General features: G+C 39.7%; 2 protein-coding genes across 3 annotated transcripts; one reads left to right on the top strand and one right to left on the bottom strand.

Annotated features, from left to right (window-relative positions):
* Positions 1–4,425: 4,425 nt before the first annotated feature.
* desi1a (desumoylating isopeptidase 1a) lies at positions 4,426–7,518 on the bottom strand (the record flags this gene model as incomplete). The annotated part of the gene is made up of 6 exons (XM_079233665.1): positions 4,426–4,647; positions 5,044–5,166; positions 5,406–5,515; positions 6,526–6,595; positions 7,054–7,075; positions 7,428–7,518. The coding sequence occupies 6 exons, from the start codon at positions 7,516–7,518 to the stop codon at positions 4,557–4,559; spliced, it is 507 nt and encodes a 168-aa protein (XP_079089791.1). The 3' UTR covers positions 4,426–4,556.
* Positions 7,519–8,279: 761 nt separating this feature from the next.
* flii (FLII actin remodeling protein) lies at positions 8,280–21,403 on the top strand (the record flags this gene model as incomplete). 2 transcript variants are annotated; one of them, XM_079232978.1, is made up of 31 exons in its annotated part: positions 8,280–8,342; positions 9,532–9,642; positions 10,376–10,447; positions 10,611–10,691; positions 10,831–11,078; positions 11,281–11,384; positions 11,562–11,737; positions 12,076–12,233; positions 12,415–12,499; positions 13,097–13,248; positions 13,397–13,520; positions 13,623–13,730; positions 13,872–13,976; positions 14,113–14,292; positions 14,527–14,609; positions 14,902–14,976; positions 15,186–15,269; positions 15,420–15,591; positions 16,197–16,304; positions 16,433–16,624; positions 17,185–17,283; positions 17,439–17,528; positions 17,628–17,767; positions 18,105–18,336; positions 18,436–18,590; positions 18,738–18,798; positions 18,953–19,081; positions 19,730–19,836; positions 20,009–20,114; positions 20,239–20,304; positions 20,419–21,403. In XM_079232978.1, 31 exons carry the CDS (start codon positions 8,280–8,282, stop codon positions 20,551–20,553), a joined length of 3,801 nt encoding a protein of 1,266 aa, XP_079089104.1. In that variant the 3' UTR covers positions 20,554–21,403. The 2 variants fall into 2 exon arrangements, with proteins under 2 accessions (XP_079089104.1, XP_079089103.1); XM_079232977.1 differs by having other exon boundaries at positions 13,097–13,244; positions 13,390–13,520.
* Between the last annotated feature and the right edge of the window lie 273 nt (positions 21,404–21,676).

The raw sequence follows: 21,676 nt of genomic DNA on the forward strand, positions 1-21,676 counted from the left end.
GGGCCCGCGTGACCATTAACATGCACTGTGATTGGTCAGTGAACTTAGAATCTCGAACCTAGAACCTAAAATCTCAGGATTTACTGGATTTACTGATGACCCCTTTCCCACAGAGGGTTATGGAGGGTTATGTGCGTCTGGTGAGTGAAATGCTGGTTGTGTTACTGTTTTTTACATTTGCAGTCGTATTTAATAATAAACAAGCCACAGCGCTGTTGTTGCTGCTGGGGTGCGGTTAACAGCTGGGTGCTATGACTCTTCTGACGGTGAAGGCCTAAGTCGAAAACGCACGGCCCGCCACTGGTGTATTGAGTGGGTCAGTCTGACCCGCTCCTGATGTGGACTATACGGCACTGAAGGCCTAAGTCGAAAATGCACGGCCCGCCACTGCAAGGGGACTGTAATCCCATACAAAGGCTGGCAAAGAAATCAACAACAGGATGTGCCATGGTTTTCTTCAATTAAATAAAGATAAAACAGAAGTAATTGTTTTTGATCCCAAGGAAGAACGATTGAAAGTTAGCGCTCAGCTTCAATCACTAATGTTAAAAAAACACAAACCAAGCCAGAAATCTAGGTGTAGTTATGGATTCAGACCTCAACCTGAACAGCCATATCAAGTCAATTACAAAATCAGCCTACTATCACCTGAAGAATATATCAAGGGTTAGAGGAATTATGTCTCAACAGGATCTGGAGAAACTTGTCCATGACTTGACTACTGTAACGGTGTGTTCACAGGCCTCTGTAAAAAGTCAATCAGAAAGCTGCACTAAAACAAGAAAAGTGGATCACATCACTCCTGTTCTGAGGTCTTTGCACTGGCTTCCTGTCCAAAAAATAATTGACTTTAAAATCCTGCTGCTGGTTTATAAAACACTAAATGGTTAGGGCCTAAATACGTTTGTGATCTACTGCTACCTCATGAACCATCCTGACCCCACAGGTCATCTGGGAATGGTCTACTTTCTGTTCCAAGAGTCAGAACTGTATATTTTTACAGGGATAGGAATACTGTAGAATATACTACAAGCATAAACCCCAGAAACACCATACCTTTTTTTTATATGGTGCACTTACGTTTTGTGCTTCACTGAGACCAGGCTCTGTGGATAGATACCGGACTCCGCATTCCAGCTGGCTGGCGGACCGCGACACGGAGCTCTCCGGCAAAGCAAAGGGGAGAGGAATCTGTTTCTACTCCAACAATGGCTGGTGCAACGACGTAACAGTGTTGAATGTTGACACAATTAGAAGGATAGACGTATTAATCTAGTGCAAAGGTGTTGTAAGTGAACTATCCCTTTAACATTTTCATGACATGTTAATTGTACAAAATTATTGAGTGTGCTTTGTCTTTCTCTTGTGTTGGAAGAATACAGAATTGCACATTATGGTAACCCAAATAAGCCGTATAGAGACGCCCACAGCAGTACTTCCAGCAGTACATTGACGAGTTACTAATTAATGATCTGTCCTTAATGAAGTCCTGTTGTACACTACAGTGCACATGTTGTAAAATTGTAAAAAAGTAATGCTTAAAAAAAATCTTTGTAATGTGTTTTTTACCACCCCAACACGTAATTTATAAAAAAAAGAATTAAACACTTATTTTTTCCCTGGGTCTCAGGAGCAACATATCAAAATCTTCACCAAGACTTTACACATATTCTTAAACTGTGCACTTATGTGGTGCTTAACATGGAATTCTATACATGTGTGTTTGTGCAAATGACACTTTGCTATTAGAAATGGTCAAAAATAACACCAGATATTGTCAAATGTTGTCAATGGCTTTATATGTAGGTAGATTTACAAAAAAAAAAAAAATTACACAAACAATACAAATAATATGCATAAACATATCTACTATAGTTATATTACTTAAATAGATAATACTATCCATTACTATCTGTTGCAATTCACATTACAGGTAGCAGCCAGCATCAACACATACTATCAGAGCAACACAGGGTGGCTTGTGCAGTAATACATTTCACTGGTCTGGTTTTAGCATGTCACTTAGTTGGTTAGCAGAAGGCAAACATAACAGAACCCAGATTCACCTGCAGCCTTGTAACCTCTTACAGGGAAATCAACCTAAATTAGCCAAATACTTACAAATATTGGGTTTGAAAATGAAGTTTTAAATAAATTTCACATCCAGAATTTATGCGAAGGTGCACGAGATACATGTGATGGTGACTGCTTGGAAGGTATGTGAGGTGTATTTATTGCAGGAGAACACAATGAAAGGTAATGCTGGTTTAGTCCTTCTTTTAGATTTCTTGTTTTTCCTATGCTTCTTTGATCCTCCGTTCAGTTTCGGCTTGAGGTTCATTATGGTTCATTTGTGTAATAACACTGTCATAATCAGATAAACCTGAAAACATGTCATCTATGCATTGTCTTGAAACTAGACAGAGTATGTGTTCTTTCTGATGGCAAAGTGCAGTGTACAATGCAATGAGATTATAGGCTGTGAGTGTTACTGGATCCAGATGTTTAATCTGGAATACTTTCAACTGCTTATATTAACTACAGTTTCCTACAGAGTTTAGTTGAGGGTTCCTTACTACTTCTTACCCATTTCACCTCACCTGTGTATAATTTGGACCTTCATACAATGAACTAACTGGTAGATTTGGATGCGGACTGCACATGACGTTAACACATGTGCTATATGATAACCATGCCAACTCCAAACAGGGTGACTAGCCAAGCAGGGAAATGAAGGCACAGAGGTGTATTGTATACCCAACACACTCTGGTGGCTGTTAAAGGACTCGAGCAGGTTGTTATTACGATTAAAGTACAGGACCTTGCCCTGATTATGGTCACATCTACATAAAAAACACAGGTTAGAGGCAAGCCATATGTCATATAACAGGGATGTGGTGCAGTTCACGTTCTTATATCAGAGAGAAGATGTAATTACATTCTTGTTTTTTCTGACACAGAAAACTGTTTTAAAACCTTTAAACTAGGATTGTCTGTGAAAAATAGACTTTTGTAGTCAGCCATTAACAATGTCAACCAGGGTTTACTTTCATATACATAGGAATAACTGAATTTACAATGAACTGATCCCAGTACTGCTATAGAGACATACACACATGTTTTGATATCACCTCATATCTTATAACCTCAGTGTAAATTAGGCCTCAATCACCTGCTCTATGTCATATCACAAATCATGTGACCGTTGAAATGATAATGTCAGGTAGAGTTGAATTCAACAGAAACAGTTAAGACAAATGTCATAGGTATAAAAGGTTAACTGATGGGAATTTAACTACAGGCTAGCAAATAACAAAAAAACGCATTAGTGCAAAATAAAAATTTGATGGACAGTAAAAGATTTGCTAAACATCTTACTCTTATTTTCCATCAACCGGCATCCATAGAATTTGAATATATTAAACGTATCTATATATCTAAAAGTGCACACAGATTAATTCCATTGTAGTCAACAGCAGATGATTTTTACTACAGAAATGTGGAAACTTAATATATTGGTAATAACATTAAAAAAACTGAATTCCTTCTTAACTACACTGAATAAATAAAATCTAAATTAGATACACATTGCAACACCAAAATGGATTTGTACATTGTGCCCAAGTACAAAAGCTAAAGCACTAAATAAGCTGAATGCACTAATGTGCAAGAGGTATTTTAATGTTGTAGGTGGTTAAATTACAGCCATCAGATACAGCAGTGGAGTAAAAAGTGCAATAGGCCTATGTTGAGAAGTAAAAGTATAAATTCTTGCAAAAACTAAATTAGCGTTGCAATACCGATATTGAAGATAACCGCAATAATAACTGTGGAAATATTGATGTTATGTTAATAATACAAATATGATATTGTGTTAATAATAATCCAGCACCTCTAAAATCCTCTAAAATCCTGTATATACAGTTAATTATCCTTATTTGAGTATAAATAATTTGCAAAACAAAACACACAATAAACAAAGTTCAAGTTGAATTTGACCACTAGCATTATCATTATTATTTTACTTTTTCAAATGTTCTGTAGATAACGGGATAATACCGTTACTGTGAATTATTTTGGCCCCAATAATCATGGGGTGAAAATCTGATATCCTGGCAGCCCTAAATTGTAAATCTCGCTGGAGTGCCACAAAATAACTAAATGTAGTTACATTTCACTTCTGAAAAATTTAATTGGAAATTGGACTTTCCATAGATGTATTTGTAAGAAGGCAACATTGATGATCAAAATCAGCTTTTAGTGTTGGAAAAACTATGTTGATTCACGGCTATGCTGCTAAACCCAAACATGTGTGTGTTTTCTAAGTACTTTGCAGTGTATTGATCGGTTTTAAGGAGAAAATTATATGTAGATGATGATTTTTAAGGATTTTCTGGTCAGTTATCAGTTATAGCTTACAAAATGGCCTTTAGGTTCAATGCTAGTGTGTAGCTTGTATACAGAAAGAAAGAAGAAAGAAAGACGATTAGTTTGACTGTCTGACTACAATAAAAGTGACCTGGTGAGCACCGCGGCAAATCTGCTGCTCCCACAGATTACATGTTTCTTCCGCCGTTGATGACGTTACCTCCTGGAGGGGCGATGTGGATGGAGTCCAGAATGGGCCGCAGTATCTGGCCAAACGGTCTGGAGATGAAAGGAAGAATTTTCAAAACAACATAATAATTGCACTCTTATGTAAACCCAACTCATATGTACTGTATGTGCATGTGAACAGACTGTTTCCACTATTGTTTCCAGTTGGGTCAACAAAGTATGATATGTATTTTGCACTGTGAACAAGTTTAAAATGTGTGCAACTTCATTCAAGATTACACATGCAGACTGTGTCTGTGCGGATTGACACAGAAACCCAGAATAGATCATTCTCATATAATCAATACGTTATCATGCACCTAGAAAAGTATATAATTAACACTTTAGCCGTTCCTTTTAAGTAGCATTACAAATGTTTAAACAGGCAAAGGCGACAGATTTGATTGAAGTCCTGGGCAGCTGACCGACTGTGAGTTTCACACTCACGTGGCGAGGACTTCCGATGGAAGGTCGGTGATGTATGATGGGATGGACCTGCCCGTCATGAACTGGGCCACCTCATTGGTGAAGGTGTTGCAGTTGTGCTCAAACAGGCGATACCTGTCACCTCTGAACAAGGAGAGAATGGAAGAGAGTTAATGCATCAGGTAACAGCTTTCATGCATTGTGATTAGCCAGTAACAAGTAAGGACTTAGTCATTAAACAAGTATTAGCCAGTAAAGTATTAGCCAGTAAACAAGCAAGTACTCTTGAATTTAGCCACACATTAGGAAAAACTAAGTTTGAGAACTTATTGGGAGTCCCAATTATTATTGGGAATTTTTCAGGTGGATAACAGCTACTCGACCTGTATGTGCTTTCTCCCAGGGAAGAGAGGTAATCCATGAAGATCTCCTCAGATACTTCTGTCTCACCCAGCTCTACCACTGTGTCTGGAGGGCCCAGCATCGTCCCACCCTGACCAACACACAGCAGGGAGATGGAAAACGTTCACACATTTAATGAGAGCTGTTGAATAGTGGTCCAATAGTTAAAAGAATATATACTCTATGCCCATTGTGTTGGAGGTGTTTATCTGATTTGCATGGATAACTGCTAAAAGATTGATTAAATCAAGGGTAGATATAAGGCTTGCAATAATTCATACTTTTTAATTTTATCCATTTATATTTTTTTTACTTTTTATGTTCTATATTTTTCTTGAAAAGACCAAAACCAACCATGCATTTATCCTGCAAACAAGTATTGTCTGTGCAGCCAACAACAACAACAATAGAGTAACTATTTAAAGAATTTAAAAAAAGAAATACAAAGACCGAAGTGGAAGTAATTCATGCAGATTGAAAATGGTATCACAAAATAATGTTGTAGAGCATGTGAATTACTAAGTAGGTGATATCATGACTACCGGTCTTAGTTATCGGCAACATCTCAAAGCAATAACTAGAAACATGATTTTATGTATTGTAGCCTACATTAAAACAAAAACATTTTAATACAGTGTTTATGATTACACAGATCAGGATGGATTTTTAGAGGTTTAGTTTTAGCAGCACCAATGCCAAGCATCCTCCCTTCAACTCACATTTAAAAACTTTAAAGTATTTTATTTTTCCCTTGTCGATTCAACCAATAATAAAAACTTCCAAATCAAAATGACATGTTTGGTTGGTTTGACCCCATAAAACATGGAGACGTAGATATACGTGTATTCTTCAACAGTGTACTGTACTGTACACAGCCTATACCTATACAATGATAGGGAGATGGCTTTAGATACAATCATAAAACAGTGGGCGTTTTAGCGCAGTCCAAAATAACACTCATATTAACACTCATTGGTCCTCACCCATTCAAGGCAGTCGAGAATCAGCCTGCGACTGTAACTCTTGGTTTGCAAGCGTTCCCTTCATGAGCTTGTTAAACGAAACGTGTAAATGGAGTCAGTCCCCTTGTTACAGACTTACCGGCGAACAGCTGGAGATCCCCTCCCCTCCGAAGAAGAACTCATCACCGTATGCCACTATGGCTGTGTGCCTGGTAGAAAATCATAAAATGAACACAGAATAACATTACCTGCATTTATTTATAAATTGTAAGTCAGTGCTTTTTTACCAAATAACAAGCCACAAACCAGGGGGACAACCTAATAACTCACTTGTTACACAGTAATAATGCCTCAAATATACCCATGCTTGATTAATGTGGGATTAGTTATTTTGGATCTACTTCCCTTTATGATTTCCTACATATGCTAAATGCAAACCAAAACCAATGAAAGCATCACTTAATATCAACATGAGACACACTGTTAGCTGTTTTATCAGGATTGTTCTGGGATTGTAATGCCTATCTGCTCTGGGATCATAATTGGCTTACTGGTCTACACCTGATGGTTCCACACATTTCATGAGAAGCAAATTATTTCATGATTTAGGAGGTCAGTCTTTTAGATCCCAAGCCAGTTGTCAAAGTAACAGAAAGAAAATCCGTACCATATACCATCCAGTTGCTTTCCTGTAACAAAAAGGGACAAAGTAGTGAGGTAGATGATCTTCTCTGCAAGCAGCTCCGTGGAGCTGTAGATTACAAGTGTATAGTGTCTCATCAACACCCTTTATCGAACCATTCCTTAGATAGGATGTACATTAATCACTCACGTTTTACAGTATATTTTCAAAATAAATGTATTAAAAATAACTAGACCTTGGTGAGTTAACCAAAGATCGGCAGACTGCACGGCAACAACTGCATGAAAGCGACATAATCTATGCAAGCCACAGAAAGCATATTCTACCCAGTATGTGTTATTATCACTTATTACTCCCCAAGGCCCGGATGCATCGGCTTTTTTTATCTGTATACTCACCTAACATGATGGGGCTGAGGCTGCGAGCCATCCCTCTCGATAGATCATAAATATATAGTTGTACATTGTATTGCGTTGCATTATTGTCCATAATGTAAACCCAAAATAGCTTCTTTTTTTATCTTCGCTTGCCAAGCGACGGATATTGAACGGCACAGCTGACTGTGATGTTCTCCGAATTACGTCATCACGTTTCAGAATACGTGGACCTTTTCCGGTTCCACTACGTTCAAAATAAAAGCTTTATAAAGTAGCGTCCTCGAAAACACGTCGTAAGCTTGAGCGGAAGTTGTTTTATTTTGAAACCAAATGGTATCGTTTCCGGTTTTACCCTCGCTCCCTCAATTACTTGATATTTTAATTGTAGCTATCAGCGATTGTGCCACGATTAAAAAGCTTGCCAAGAGGAAACTAGCATCTCAGTATCCCAAGCCCTGAGACTTTAATTTCGATTTAGTTCCCCACAATTTCAGTCCAGTAGAAAAATAAGAATACGAATACAATGAAGACGTTTTCGTTGACTAAAGGCCATATTATACACACGTATTTATTTCAAGCAAAGACTGCTTTAAAATATTATGGCGTATTGAACAACGAGCAAGTCCACATAGACATCGGGACGCCCACACGACCCTGGACATGTTGTAATCCCCGGTGACCACTGGATGTCGCTAAACACACATTATTTTATTCTGCGGTACACATCCAGAAGCAGAGGGGGCGATGATGCACCCAAAACTGTGGCTGTAAACCGCCGCTAAAAAACAAAAGAAGAAGAGTAGTTCAACACAACGCCTCACTGCCCCAGGACCAAAATAGACAGTAGAGGGCTGAGCAGCTGATAAACCAGAAATGGCTTCCACCGGAGTTCTTCCCTTCATTCGGGGGGTAGACCTCAGTGGAAACGACTTCAAAGTAAGGATCTTAAGCAATATTCGTTGATTTCTAAAGCCATCGGTGTTGAGCAACTGACACGTTTAGCTAGCTAGCTCACGTTAGCTCACAACAAACGGCTAACGCTAAAACACTAGCTTAGCTTAACGTTACTAGCATTGGGCGTCAGCCAGTTGTCCGATTTTGACATGGACAAAATAGCAGTCTGGTGTCGGCCATAAGCGTCCTGTGGTTTACATATTTCTGTTTCGGGAAGTGTGTATGTTAACTTAATATTACACCGCGCTACTTCTTTACTTTGTACGCGGTTAGATACTTCTGGGTAGTTTGAGAAAACGTCTTGTTTCCAACGTCACGATAGATAGATAGCTAGCTAATTTAGCTCCACTGTTGGCTAACTCTAGCTGTCTGGATTAACAAGAAGCACAACCTCCGTGTCAGAACATGTCATCTTTATTCAGCGTTTAAAGTAGACAATAATAAGGCCCCAAACAGGGACGTTTTAGGGTTTGTTGACTCAATGTCGTCACACTTGTAGTTGTTGACACACTTCGCGAGCTCAGTTTGGCAGACTGGAAAAGCAGCACTAGTGACTGCTGAGCTCTTCTGGCATGTATTTGAAACATTTGCGTAATGTTGCTTAACGTTACCTTCCATGTTCGTATGCCAGTAACGTTGGTAAAGCTGTGGAAATAACGTGTGTTAGTGAATGGCTCATGTTCTAATTTTAGGTAGTGTTGAATGACATCATTTCCTCGGACAAGTTGTGCCCAAGATCATATCGACTGGAACATTTCAGCTTTCTTATCCTGACTGTAAAAAATAATATACTGAACGTCACAGTTGGTAAATATCTGCTGCACTTATTCATGTATTTTTTTTTTGAAAACAGTTTGTACTGTCACACCCTCCCATAATGACAATTAACATAATAAGGGTGATGTCAACTTCTACTTTAGTATCGAGACACATGTGTTCCATTTACTGTTCTCATTCGTCTGTATTCACAAGGTTGATATGCAGCGTTTGATACATTTGGGTAATGCCTTAGGAATTATGTTCAACTCTCTTCACCAACTCCATCACAACTGGACATTACAAAGATATGTCATCCATAAATAAAGTCAATATCAGTATCACTGATGTCAGCGGTCATTCTCTCTCCTCTTCATGTCTGTCTCCTACCTCTCTCCCCTGTCTGGCTTTACAGGGTGGCTACTTTCCAGAGCATGTCAAGTGTATGAGCAGTCTGCGATGGCTGAAACTGAACAGGACAGGGCTGTGCTACCTTCCAGAGGAGCTGGCCTCTCTGCAGAAGCTGGTGAGACATTTAGGACTGTTTGCTGTTCGTATTGGCTTTTCCTCACATCTTTAAATATAAAGGCCTTGACTCATATCATTGGTGCTTCTTTTCTAGAATCAGTGTTCATTATAATGAATGGACACCGTTCAATTCCCTTTTTTTTTTATATATTATTTTGTTTTTACCACTACCACAATGGTAGTAGTTTTGTTTTCTTTGTTGCCAGTCATAGTAACAGTGTTATGCATGTTATTTATCAAAGTGTATTGTAATTGCAGTGTTGTTGTTTTTTTGTCTCAACCTATATTCATCTAATTTGATGGGCCATTTATTACTGCATTGTTGATAACATACTTTTTTTTACTTGATGTTTGGGTAACAAAGGACATCTCATCAGCAGATTGGTGCACCAGCAAAACCTCACCTGATTAAGAACACACACAGCCATATTATAATCCCTATTATCTTTGATAAGATTATGTTATCTAAACATTCAAAACTGCAATCAGCAGGCCACGTTTAAAAGCTGATCCATGCTAACATTCTTGATCTTACCAGGTGAAGGTAAATAAGATTAGTCTGTTATCGTGGCTAGGAGTCGCAGTGTCTGAGTTTTGTTTATCTGCCTTGATATTATCCTGTTTGCAGCTAAATCATTTTATTTGAAGACAAATGGGAATTAGTGCAATAAGTAAATGGCATTGTGTCGTGCATGACTGTAAACAAAACCTCTGTTTTTTTCTTTTTTTAGGAGCATCTTTCAGTGAGTCACAACAGCCTGACCACTTTGCATGGAGAACTGTCCAGCTTACCAAACCTTCGGGTAACTGACGCCCACACATACATAAGAAAATACACATTAAGCACATGCCAATTTCTTCTATCAATACGAATAAGCACTGCTAATCTAATGCTTTGACTATGTTTCTACTTGTACAAATGTGTAGTTATGATAGAGCCCTAACTGTGTTTACCTATGTGTGCAGGCGGTGGTAGCCAGAGCCAACAACCTGAAAAACTCTGGTGTCCCTGATGACATCTTTCAGCTAGATGACCTCTCTGTGCTGGTACATAATCATTTCTCACTCTTGAATTTTTTTCAACAACGTTCTTCGTTTCCTTGTTTTCTGAGTCCGCTGGCATATCTTTACACCTATTACCTTCCCTCTTTTTCAATTGATTACAAAAACAATGCATTTCCTCCAGGACCTGAGTTTCAATCAGCTGTCGGAGATCCCCAGGGACCTGGAGAACAGCAGGAATATGCTGGTGCTGAATCTAAGCCACAACGGCATTGACGCCATCCCCAACCAGCTGTTTATCAACCTGACAGACCTGCTGTATCTGGACCTCAGTGACAACAAGCTGGACAGCCTGCCACCGCAGATGAGACGCCTGGTTCACCTGCAGACACTCACACTGAACAACAACCCCTTGATGCACGCCCAGTTGCGGTAAGAGAAAAGGATTTTGTTTATTTTGCGTTTCCTCTGTCACTAAATTCATAGGCCTCATGTTAGGCCAAATGCTTTGTGGTACATTTATTTAGAAAACAGAAATATGCATTAATTAAATGCTGCTCTCCTTATAATATTATTATTATTATTATTATTATTATTATTATTATTATTATTATTATTATCTCTGTCTGAACAGCCAACTGCCAGCCATGGTGGCATTACAGACTCTTCACCTGAGGAACACCCAGAGGACCCAGAGCAACATGCCGACCAGCCTGGAGGGTCTGACACATTTAGCAGGTAACACACACACACACTCACACTCTCTCTCTTGTTTCTTCCACTTATTCAGGGAATATTTTCCTTCCTACATTGACTGAGCAATGCAATTCTTCACAAATGTATCGCTTTGTGTATATCATCATACTCATACGTTTTACGAACACGTGCTCCCTCTGTCCCTCCTGTCTCTCCCAGATGTTGACCTGTCATGTAACGAGCTGACTCGGTTGCCAGAGTGCCTCTATACACTGAGCAGTTTGAAGAGACTCAACCTGAGCACTAATCAGATCTCAGAACTGTCCCTCTGCATTGACCAGTGGACTCAGCTGGAGACGCTTAACCTGAGCCGCAACCAGCTCACCTCACTGCCCGTAAGGACAATAATAGTTATGCATCTTTCTCTAGAAGCTATGCTGTTTTTACTACCAGTGTTTAGAAAGCTGTCTAGATAGAGTTGTTTCAATATTAAACCACAAATTACATTTTATTTTGTTTGGGTGGTGGCAGAAATATGAGAGATGAATATCTCAAAATCCGGGTAAATTATCTATATGGCTGAATACAGAGAAATATGTGAATGTGGGTGAACCGACCCTTTAAAGACAAATCTATAATTTTGCTTGAATAATAGTTATTTATATGCATTTTCTTTTTATAATTTGTATAAAATGTTTTGATGGTTTAAGTGTGCTTGTGCTTCTTCATCCAGTCTGCAATCTGTAAACTGGCCAAACTGAAGAAGCTGTATGTAAACTCTAATAAACTGGACTTTGATGGGGTCCCGCCTGGCGTGGGCAAACTGTCCAGCCTCACCGAGTTCATGGCCGCTAACAACAACCTGGAACTCATCCCAGAGGGCCTCTGCAGGTGAGTTTAACACAATTATTGAGGGTGCTGTAATTGATGAATCACCATCACCAGTAGAAATAATGCGATTTTCATTCGGCATTGCTCAGTAAAAATATATTTGTAATCTGTACAAGACACATTTTGTCACCACACAAGAATATGCGGTTGTGTGAATATGTGGTTTTGTGTTGTTTTCCAGGTGTGGCAAGCTGAAGAAGCTGGTGCTGAATAAAAACCGCCTAGTAACACTGCCTGAGGCCATTCACTTCTTGACTGATTTAGAGGTACGATACTAAAGCCACTTGTAAAGTAATCAAATAATACTGTACTTGAACAGCATTTATGTTGGTTAAATGTTGGATTAATGCAGGTTTGATTACTTTACTTGATTACAAAAAGAGAAGTAACGTGGCTGTAAGCTCCCTCATTACTAGAAGGAAAACATTGGATATGTTTTCATACTTTAGACTAAAACAATTATGTCACAATATATGTAAGAAAGAAACAGAATAAAATTGGGTAAAGTAGATGTAATATTATGTGACATACAATAGTTTTTTTAAATAAATACTGTTTAGTGATGTTGTAAATTAGATGAAATAACAAATCAAAAAAATACAGTACATTTCAAGTTTCTTAAGGATATTATTATATATATATATATATATATATATATATATATATATATATATATATATATATATATATATATATATATATATATAAAAAAAAATGATAGACAGGACCTGAAGTGATATAGCAATAACATGTAGTACTCTGTCACGTCGCAATGTTGTCATCTAATACATATATTACTTAATTTGTAATGTTTACAGAAAAGATTAACACAACTATTGATCTATTCATCTATCTCTCTGTAGATTCTAGATGTACGTGAGAACCCTAACCTGGTGATGCCTCCTAAGCCAGTCGACAGAGCAGCAGAGTGGTACAACATTGACTTCTCCCTGCCAAACCAGCTCCGGTTGGCCGGGGCCTCACCTGCTACTGTTGCTGCTGCTGGAGGAGGTACGTGCATTATAATTTTTTATATATATATAATCTAACATACAGTAGGTAGAGTATGTAAATGAATCCATACAGTATCAGTGCAAAGTAAAACTTGAGTATTTTCTAAAGGCTTAAATCTCTATCTGTGTGCACATGTGTCTAGGAGCCAGCCCCCGAGATCCTCTGGCGAGGAAGATGAGGCTAAGGAGGAGGAAGGACTGTTCTCAGGACGATCAGGCAAAGCAGGTGCTGAAGGGCATGAGTGATGTTGCACAAGATAAGAAGAACATGGAGGTAAGAGAAAAGATAAAGAAGGATGTCAACGCAGCCCACATGAAGAATAATAAACACAATAGGATTTTATTTACCGTACTAAGAAATCCACTAATTTTGCAGGAGGACGGGGATTTGAAATCTGCTGAATTAAAGGTCCGGCGCTGGGACAAGAGTCTAGAGAAACCTCATCTGGACTACTCTGAGTTCTATTTGGAGGATGTGGGGCAGGTAATTTGTCTCTCTTTGTATCTCTCTCTCTCTCTCTCTCTCTCTCTGTCTCTGTGTGTGCGCTCTCTCATTTCTACGCTATAACCAACCACTGTGCCAAATTCGATTTTTCAGTGTCTCCTCCATTTCCTCGTTATACAGGTTCCAGGTGTATCAGTGTGGCAGATAGAGAACTTTGTTCCGATGCTAGTAGATGAAACTTTCCATGGCAAGTTCTATGAGGCTGATTGCTACATCATCCTCAAGGTAACACATCATATCTGCCATAATTTACACGAGATACTTGTCAGTAGATTGTACAAATTGGAATAATCAACAACAAGAACATCTGTAAGTTTTCCTGGACTGTGTGTCCCAATACATCTTTCTTTTGCAATTGTAGACTTTCCTGGATGACAACTGCGCATTGAACTGGCATATCTACTACTGGATCGGGCAGGAAGCCACGCTCGACAAGAAGGCCGGCTCTGCCATCCATGCCGTCAACCTCCGAAATTTCCTTGGAGCGGAGTGCAGGACTATACGGGAAGAGATGGGCGACGAGAGCGAGGAGTTCAGTGCTGTATGTATAAATATTCTAATATATCAGGGTGCATGCAGAGATGTACATAAATAACTAACTTAGTAGCAAGAAACTTCTGATCAATCAAAGCTTAGCTTAAGGTGATTGCACTGTGCTTCACAGTTGAACATTAAATATTACTTTTATTGGATACAGTACAGTAACTATCTCTACATCAGTATGAATAACCAACCACTATGTGCAGTTGTAAATGTATTCTTGGCTCATGTGCAGGTGTTTAACAATGAGATCTCCTACATCGAGGGAGGAACAGCCAGCGGATTCTACACTGTGGAGGACAACCACTATTCTGTCAGGTAAGCTAAATACTTTTTTTTTTTTTTTAAATCATCTTGCATCATTTTTATTAGTTTTCTTTTTTTTAAGTTGTGTCATATGTATAATATAATTTATCTTTGCTTTCATTTATTGTAATCTTGTCAAAAACACGTTTGCAACTTTGTTGAGAAAAGCTGATCAAAATCAAATCAGTTTATTGGGAGTCTGAATTATATCTTTCACATTCAGCTGTAATTGGTTCAAATAAGAATTCTCTTTGTCTGGAAATATGTTTTAATTCAGGTTTTAATCATTTTGTGCGTTTATCAGGTTGTACAGAGTGTATGGAAAGAGGAACATCAGACTGGAGTCTGTACCTGTGAAGGCCGCCTCCCTCGACCCACGGTAACTCCCGCACACCCTTTTGTGTCTTCTACACCACATGATGTACATTTGTATAGTTTGCCACAAACTCCCTGCTTTCTAATACTTTGCATCTCTCCTCTCTCTGTTTGACATAATCACCACATTTACTGTAGACCTGCAGATAACTAGTTTATTTTCCTGCTGCTTTATTGTGTCCATGACATCCTGTCTTTTTTCTTTTTTGCCAGGTATGTCTTCCTGTTGGACACGGGCCCCGACATCTTTATCTGGAGAGGAGCCAACGCTACACTCAGCAGCACCACAAAGGCGAGGTAGGACTCAAATCAATAAGGAACACAAACTTATTGCCACTTGTAATGAAAATCTCAAGTCTGTTTCCATGTTACAGTCACAATTTAACATGAAAAGAAATTCACCTGTAGTGATGCAAAGTGTGTGTGCGCATTGTGTTCATCCTTCAGGTTATTTGCAGAAAAGATCAATAAGAATGAGCGTAAGGGGAAGGCAGAGATCTCAACACTCATGCAGAACCAGGAGCCTCCGGGGTTCTGGGAGACACTGGGAGGACAACCAGAGGAGATCAAGAAACACGTTCCAGATGACTTTTCTCCCGTTAGACCTAAACTATACAAGGTAAGTCTTTTTAGTACCCATACTAACTGTATCCTGTTGATGTGGTCTACAGTAGAAGTATATATATGCAGTATTACGGTAGTGTAGGTGTAAGGCAAATTGGCCAGTGTTGTAGGCGGAGTTTAGGATTCACTGTTGAGCTTTCTGCTTTATCACAGGTTGAAGTCACGTGTAACTGTGTTTGTGTTGCTGGCTCATGATGTGCAGTATGTGGGATAGGCCAAATACCCAAAGTGCTTTATGAAACATCGAGTCAAACCGGTGTAGTGATTGAACACACACACACACACACACCACCTCGTAAACCTTTACTTCTCTTATTTTTAATCTGCGTTATACGCAACAGTTTTGCTCCTTTGCTGAAACCTCCAAAAAATGTATTCCTGAGTTCTTCAGACCAAGATCGTATGTCCCTTTTTGAGTTTCAAGCTACAACAGCTGTAAACTAACCCTGACTGACTGTGAAAACATGGACTCACAAGTTGTAGGCTTATATTTTGTTTTCCTTTTTTCTTATTTGCAAGTGAATTGAACTAATTGTGGAACTGGAAGAGAGGGAATTCTGAACACAATCATCTGATGTTTTCTTTATCGTTGCCCTGTAGGTGGGCTTGGGTCTGGGCTACCTGGAGCTGCCACAGATTAACTACAAGCTGTCAGTCGAGCACAAAGACCACAAGATAAAACTGGACACTTTGCCAGAGATGAGACTGGTATGTTCATCTGCCGCATATTCACTAGAAGGCATACGACGAAAATAACGCCACAAAATGTTTACAATGTATTTTTTCCTCCTTCACTTTCTTTACGTCTTGCACCATATTTCCATCCCTCTCCTCAGGTGCAATCTCTGCTGGACACAAAGTCTGTGTACATCCTGGACTGCTGGTCTGATGTGTTCATCTGGATCGGGAGGAAGTCTCCACGTCTCGTCCGAGCCGCTGCCTTAAAACTGGGTCAGGAGATCTGCTCCATGCTGCATCGGCCCAAACATGCCTGCGTCACCCGCAACCTGGAGGGCACTGAGTGCCAGGTAATACCGCACCACTATAAAGTGTATATATATCGAACGTATAGGTAGCAGCAGCAAAAAGAGAGTTTAGTGCTGCGTATGTATTAATGATTAATTGTTTTAATTTGTTACGAACAGATCTATAAGTGTTTAGCTGTATGTTGTAAATTGGATTCATATTCCACTCCTATGAATCTGGCTGACTGGCATAACGGCACTTTTTCGCAACAGAATTGTGCAATCTCCTCACATAGACCCGCTAGTGACAATTGTAGACATAGACTACAAGTGTCTGGGGAGGTATGACTTTGTATTCTAAGCACAAGTTTTTAATTGGGTCATCCAAATGTATAATCTGGGCAGTGATGGAAGTGCTTTGCTAATGTTTTAAGTGCTTGTTTGTAAAGTGTCTTGAGTGGTTTCAGTGTAATTGTTGAGGGCACTAGTTTGTCTATTAGGACTGCCTGCATATGAAATCCAGTACAATGTTAGACACATCGATTAAATGTTTTTATTTAGTTGACCTTATATTCTGCACATGGTATTATTTAATGTTGGTTGCGCTTCTTCCTCTTCCTCAGGTGTTTAAATCCAAGTTTAAGAACTGGGATGATGTGTTGAAGGTGGACTACACCAGAGCAGCTGAATCTGTACATAATAATGATAACCTACAGGGCAAGGTCAGTGATACGTGTGTGTATGTTTTTAATAAATATATCTAAATGTTGATGCTACCAGTCAAAATATACACTGACCCAGAACCAGAAAGGTGTGTGTGGCCTCCAGATTGAGCTGCTTGTGTGTGGTCAGCACAGTAAGTGTGTATCTCTCTCAGGTGAAGAAGGACACAGAGAAGAAAGACCAGATGAAAGCTGACCTCACAGCCCTCTTCCTTCCCAGGCAGCCAGCCATGCCCCTTACTGAGGTAATAACACACACATGGTTATTATTTACATTTATACTGACTATTGATATGTGAATTAAGCAAACCTCCACTTCTTACATATTCATCTTTTCTGTCTAGGCTGAACCACTGATGGAGGAATGGAATGAGGATCTCGATGGCATGGAAGGATTTGTGTTGGAGGGAAAGAAGTTTGCTCGCCTGCCCGAGGAGGAGTTTGGGCACTTCCACACCCAGGACTGCTACGTCTTCCTCTGCAGGTAGGGATGTGCAATGTTGTCCAGAATCAAACCGGTGCAAATCCGGGGCTTGCAGGGAAACACCTATATGCTTTCACTATATGTGTGTGTGTGTGTGTGTACGGGGCTTTAATGTGATCCCATCGCAAGATGGTCTCCAGTTTATTTTTTGTATTTGAAATTAAGTGATTAAACGTTTTTTTATTTTATATCATTTGTTTTTAAACCAAACCTGTATTGGGATACAGGGCCCAACCCTAATAAGAAAACATTCACACAAAGAGGAGATGTGGCTCTACTGGCATGAAACTGTCAAAGTGAGTCTCTGTCTTGCACTAATCTCATTCTGCTGTTGTAGATACTGGGTGCCTGTGGAGTACGAAGACGAGGAGAAAGAGAAGAAGGAGGGCGAAGGCGGTGAAGGAAGAAGAGCAGCAGCAGCAGATGAGGAAGAGGACAAACAGCCCGAGGAGGACTTCCAGTGTGTTGTGTATTTCTGGCAGGGCAGGCAGGCCTCCAACATGGGCTGGCTCACTTTCACCTTCTCGCTGCAGAAGAAGTTTGAAAGTCTTTTCCCTGGAAAACTGAAGGTATGTGGATAGATTTATTCATGTTTGCACTTAAAGCATTAAATGTTTTTTGTTGTTGTTTTTTTTTTTACAATTTTGTTCCTTTCTTGCTGTTTTTAGGTGGTGCGTATGACCCAACAGCAGGAGAACCTCAAGTTCCTGTCCCATTTCAAGAGGAAGTTTATCATCCACAAAGGGAAGAGGAAACAGAAGATTGACTCTGCTCAGCCCTCCCTCTACCACGTCCGCACCAACGGCAGCGCACTCTGCAGCAGGTAGACCTCGTGATATTCTCACCATTTATTAGATGTGCGCACTCCAGCGCTGTCACCCAAACTTCCTCAAGAGAAGTCTGATTTAACAGGTTTTTTTTCCCTTTTTTTTTAATTTGAGTTTTTTTTCTTTCCCCTTTCATCTCTCAGGACCATCCAGATTGGAACAGATTCCAGCAATCTCAACTCAGAGTTTTGCTTCATTCTCAAGGTTGTGATTTTTATTCATCTCACAATAATGGCAATATAACAATTTGTATCAAGTTCCACCAGAGATGTCTTCTGTGTCTCCTTCCTACTTTTGTACTTGCATAAAGATCAAAAGGTCTGCCAGGTCGCTGATGAGCGGTTTGTGTTTTCTGCAGGTGCCGTTTGAGAGCACAGACAACCAGGGCATTGTCTACACCTGGGTGGGCAGAGCTGCTGACCCTGACGAAGCCAAACTGGCCGAGGACATCATGAACTGCATGTTTGATGAAACGTACAGCAAACAGGTGTGTGTGTGTGTGTGTGTGTGTGTGTGTGTGTGTGTGTGTGCGCCCGTGTAACTTGAAATACTCAACAAATACCAGTATAAACGCACTACCCCTGTCATTTCCACCTCAAAAGAAATTTCAACTTCTTTCTTTGCTGCACTTAAACTTAAGCTGAATATTAATATAAATACTGAGACATTTCAACTGCTCTCTCACTTACATTTCCGCGTACAAAGACAAAAAGAAACTGTCAGTTGATATTAAAGTGCAGAATGCAAGAAGACACTGTTCAGGACTTTAATATCAACTGACAGTTTCACTGCTTTCATCCCTTTATTGTTTGTTGTTAATAGTCAACTATTTGAAAAGTTTTAAAAACAACAAATCTGAATCACAAAATGTAGATACTTTCTTCATTTATTTTATTACTACTAAAAATACTTTGAAAAATACTTTCAAGTATTTATTCCCCAAAAAGAAATGTTAAAATGCACTAACTATTTCCCTCTCTGTAAAATGAGTAGAAAACGATATGCTCACCCAGAGTTGAGAGGAATACTTTTGCTTCTGTGATGCGTCTTTCTGTATTTTTTTTTCAAATGTCTCTCAATAATAGATTCTGCATGAAAGCATATTTCGTCAAACTTCAATAAGTGTGTCTCCTAGGTCATTAATGAGGGGGAGGAGCCAGAGAACTTCTTCTGGGTGGGGATTGGCTCTCAGAAGCAGTACGATGAAGATGCAGATTATATGAAACATGCTCGGCTCTTCAGGTGGGTGAACATTATCTGTAAGTAATATGTAGTAATGAAAAATGATTATGCAGTACTTATACCAACTTCTTTTCTCATCTTTCTGTATCCATCTCCCCTCTCTCATATCACTCTCCTTTCCTTGGATTGTCCCCACTATATATTTCTATCTCTTCTACCGCTCCTCCCTCAGGTGTTCAAATGAGAAGGGCTACTTTTCTGTGTCGGAGAAGTGCTCAGACTTTTGTCAGGACGACCTGGCCGATGATGATATCATGTTGCTGGACAACGGCAAAGAGGTAATACTTTATCATAGATTTATCTGAATGTCCACAGTGAAATCAGTATGATGTAATCATTTCATGTATTACTGGGTCAAGGTGTTTTGTATTAATTTCTCCTAACTTCCTTGTTTTCCATCAGGTGTACATGTGGGTCGGCACTCAGACCAGCCAGGTGGAGATCAAACTTAGTCTCAAAGCCTGCCAGGTCAGTGACAAACTGCAGTTTGTGCACGTGCATTTTTTGCATTTGTGTCTAAAACATTGTTTTATGTTATGTATCCATATGCACGTCTTTCTAATGAATCCTTTTCCTCTCTAGGTTTACATCCAGCACATGCGCTCTAAGGACACCGAACACCCCAGGAAGCTGCGACTGGTGCGAAAGGGGAACGAGCCCCACTGCTTCAGCCGCTGCTTCCACGCCTGGGGAGCTTTCAAAACCACCCTTTCCTAGACGAACACATGCACAGAAACGCTCATACGTGTATCAAATGTATTTGCTTGCCATGTCATTTTCTGCCAGTAGGATGGTGAGCATGATGATGATGTCTATGCCTAACGCAGCTTTGCCTGAGCTCTGATTCCTCCCCTCCTTCCCGCTCAGCGCTGCTGTCTTCCGGCCTCTGAACCAACGGGTTGCAATCGGAGTCTGCTTACAAAAAATGATTCAAGTTTAGCACAACATCCCAATCAGTGAACATTATTCTGGTCAAGAAGCTGTTGGCTGTTTCCTGTAGTTGGAACAAACGGTAAAATATCACTCTTTTTCTACAAGCTTTTTTAGCAGCAAGTCTGAATATCGTTGTTAAATGAAAGAATATAATTATGTTTTGAGATTAAAAAAAATATGTCTACGGTGTACAGAGGCTTTATATAAACTCAAGGGAGGTGAATGCCCTAACATATCAACCCGCTCTGCTGCTTCCACCTGGCTCGTGCGTCACGGTCAATAGTTTTACTGGAGGAGGGTTAAACTGTAACTTTGGTATTTACATAGTTTCCCTGACTGACTAATGAGGACAACAGTTTCTGAGTATTGAGGGGAAAGTGGCCACTCACAGGCCGCCATGTCATTTCAAGTGTCAGACCTTTTGGAAAGAGTCCTACTCAAAGGAGAAGGCTCGTTCTGAAATCTTGCTTCATCTGTTACAGCAGTAATACCGGATCAATTTACAAAATGGGTGTCCCCATTTGTCACTTAGACCCAAAACTTGGGAAAATAGGGTCTAGGTTGATTTAAAAAATACCAAATTTACCCGTTAAGTGCTGCAGGAGTCCCTCCGCCACGCTTGGCTCTCCATCTTGTGCTGCTCGTTCGAGGCAGATAAAAGTTGATTTTACAGTTTGTATTTTTTTTTTCAGCATTTGGGGACTAATCAGAAAACGGCACTATAATATTTTTTTCTGAAGAATGTTTGTTTATGCATATATTTTCCTGTTGTGCGGACTATACAGCACATGGTATGTTTGTGTCTTTACCTAGTGCGCCTTCAGTGACATAGGAACAGGCCCCTCCCCCACAGTCTGATGGGTCACTGTTCTCCACTCGTCTACAGAAACCTTTTTGTTTCAACCCA

The sequence above is a fragment of the Taurulus bubalis genome, assembly GCF_910589615.1.
Source record: "Taurulus bubalis genome assembly, chromosome: 17".
Classification (NCBI taxonomy): domain Eukaryota; kingdom Metazoa; phylum Chordata; class Actinopteri; order Perciformes; family Cottidae; genus Taurulus; species Taurulus bubalis.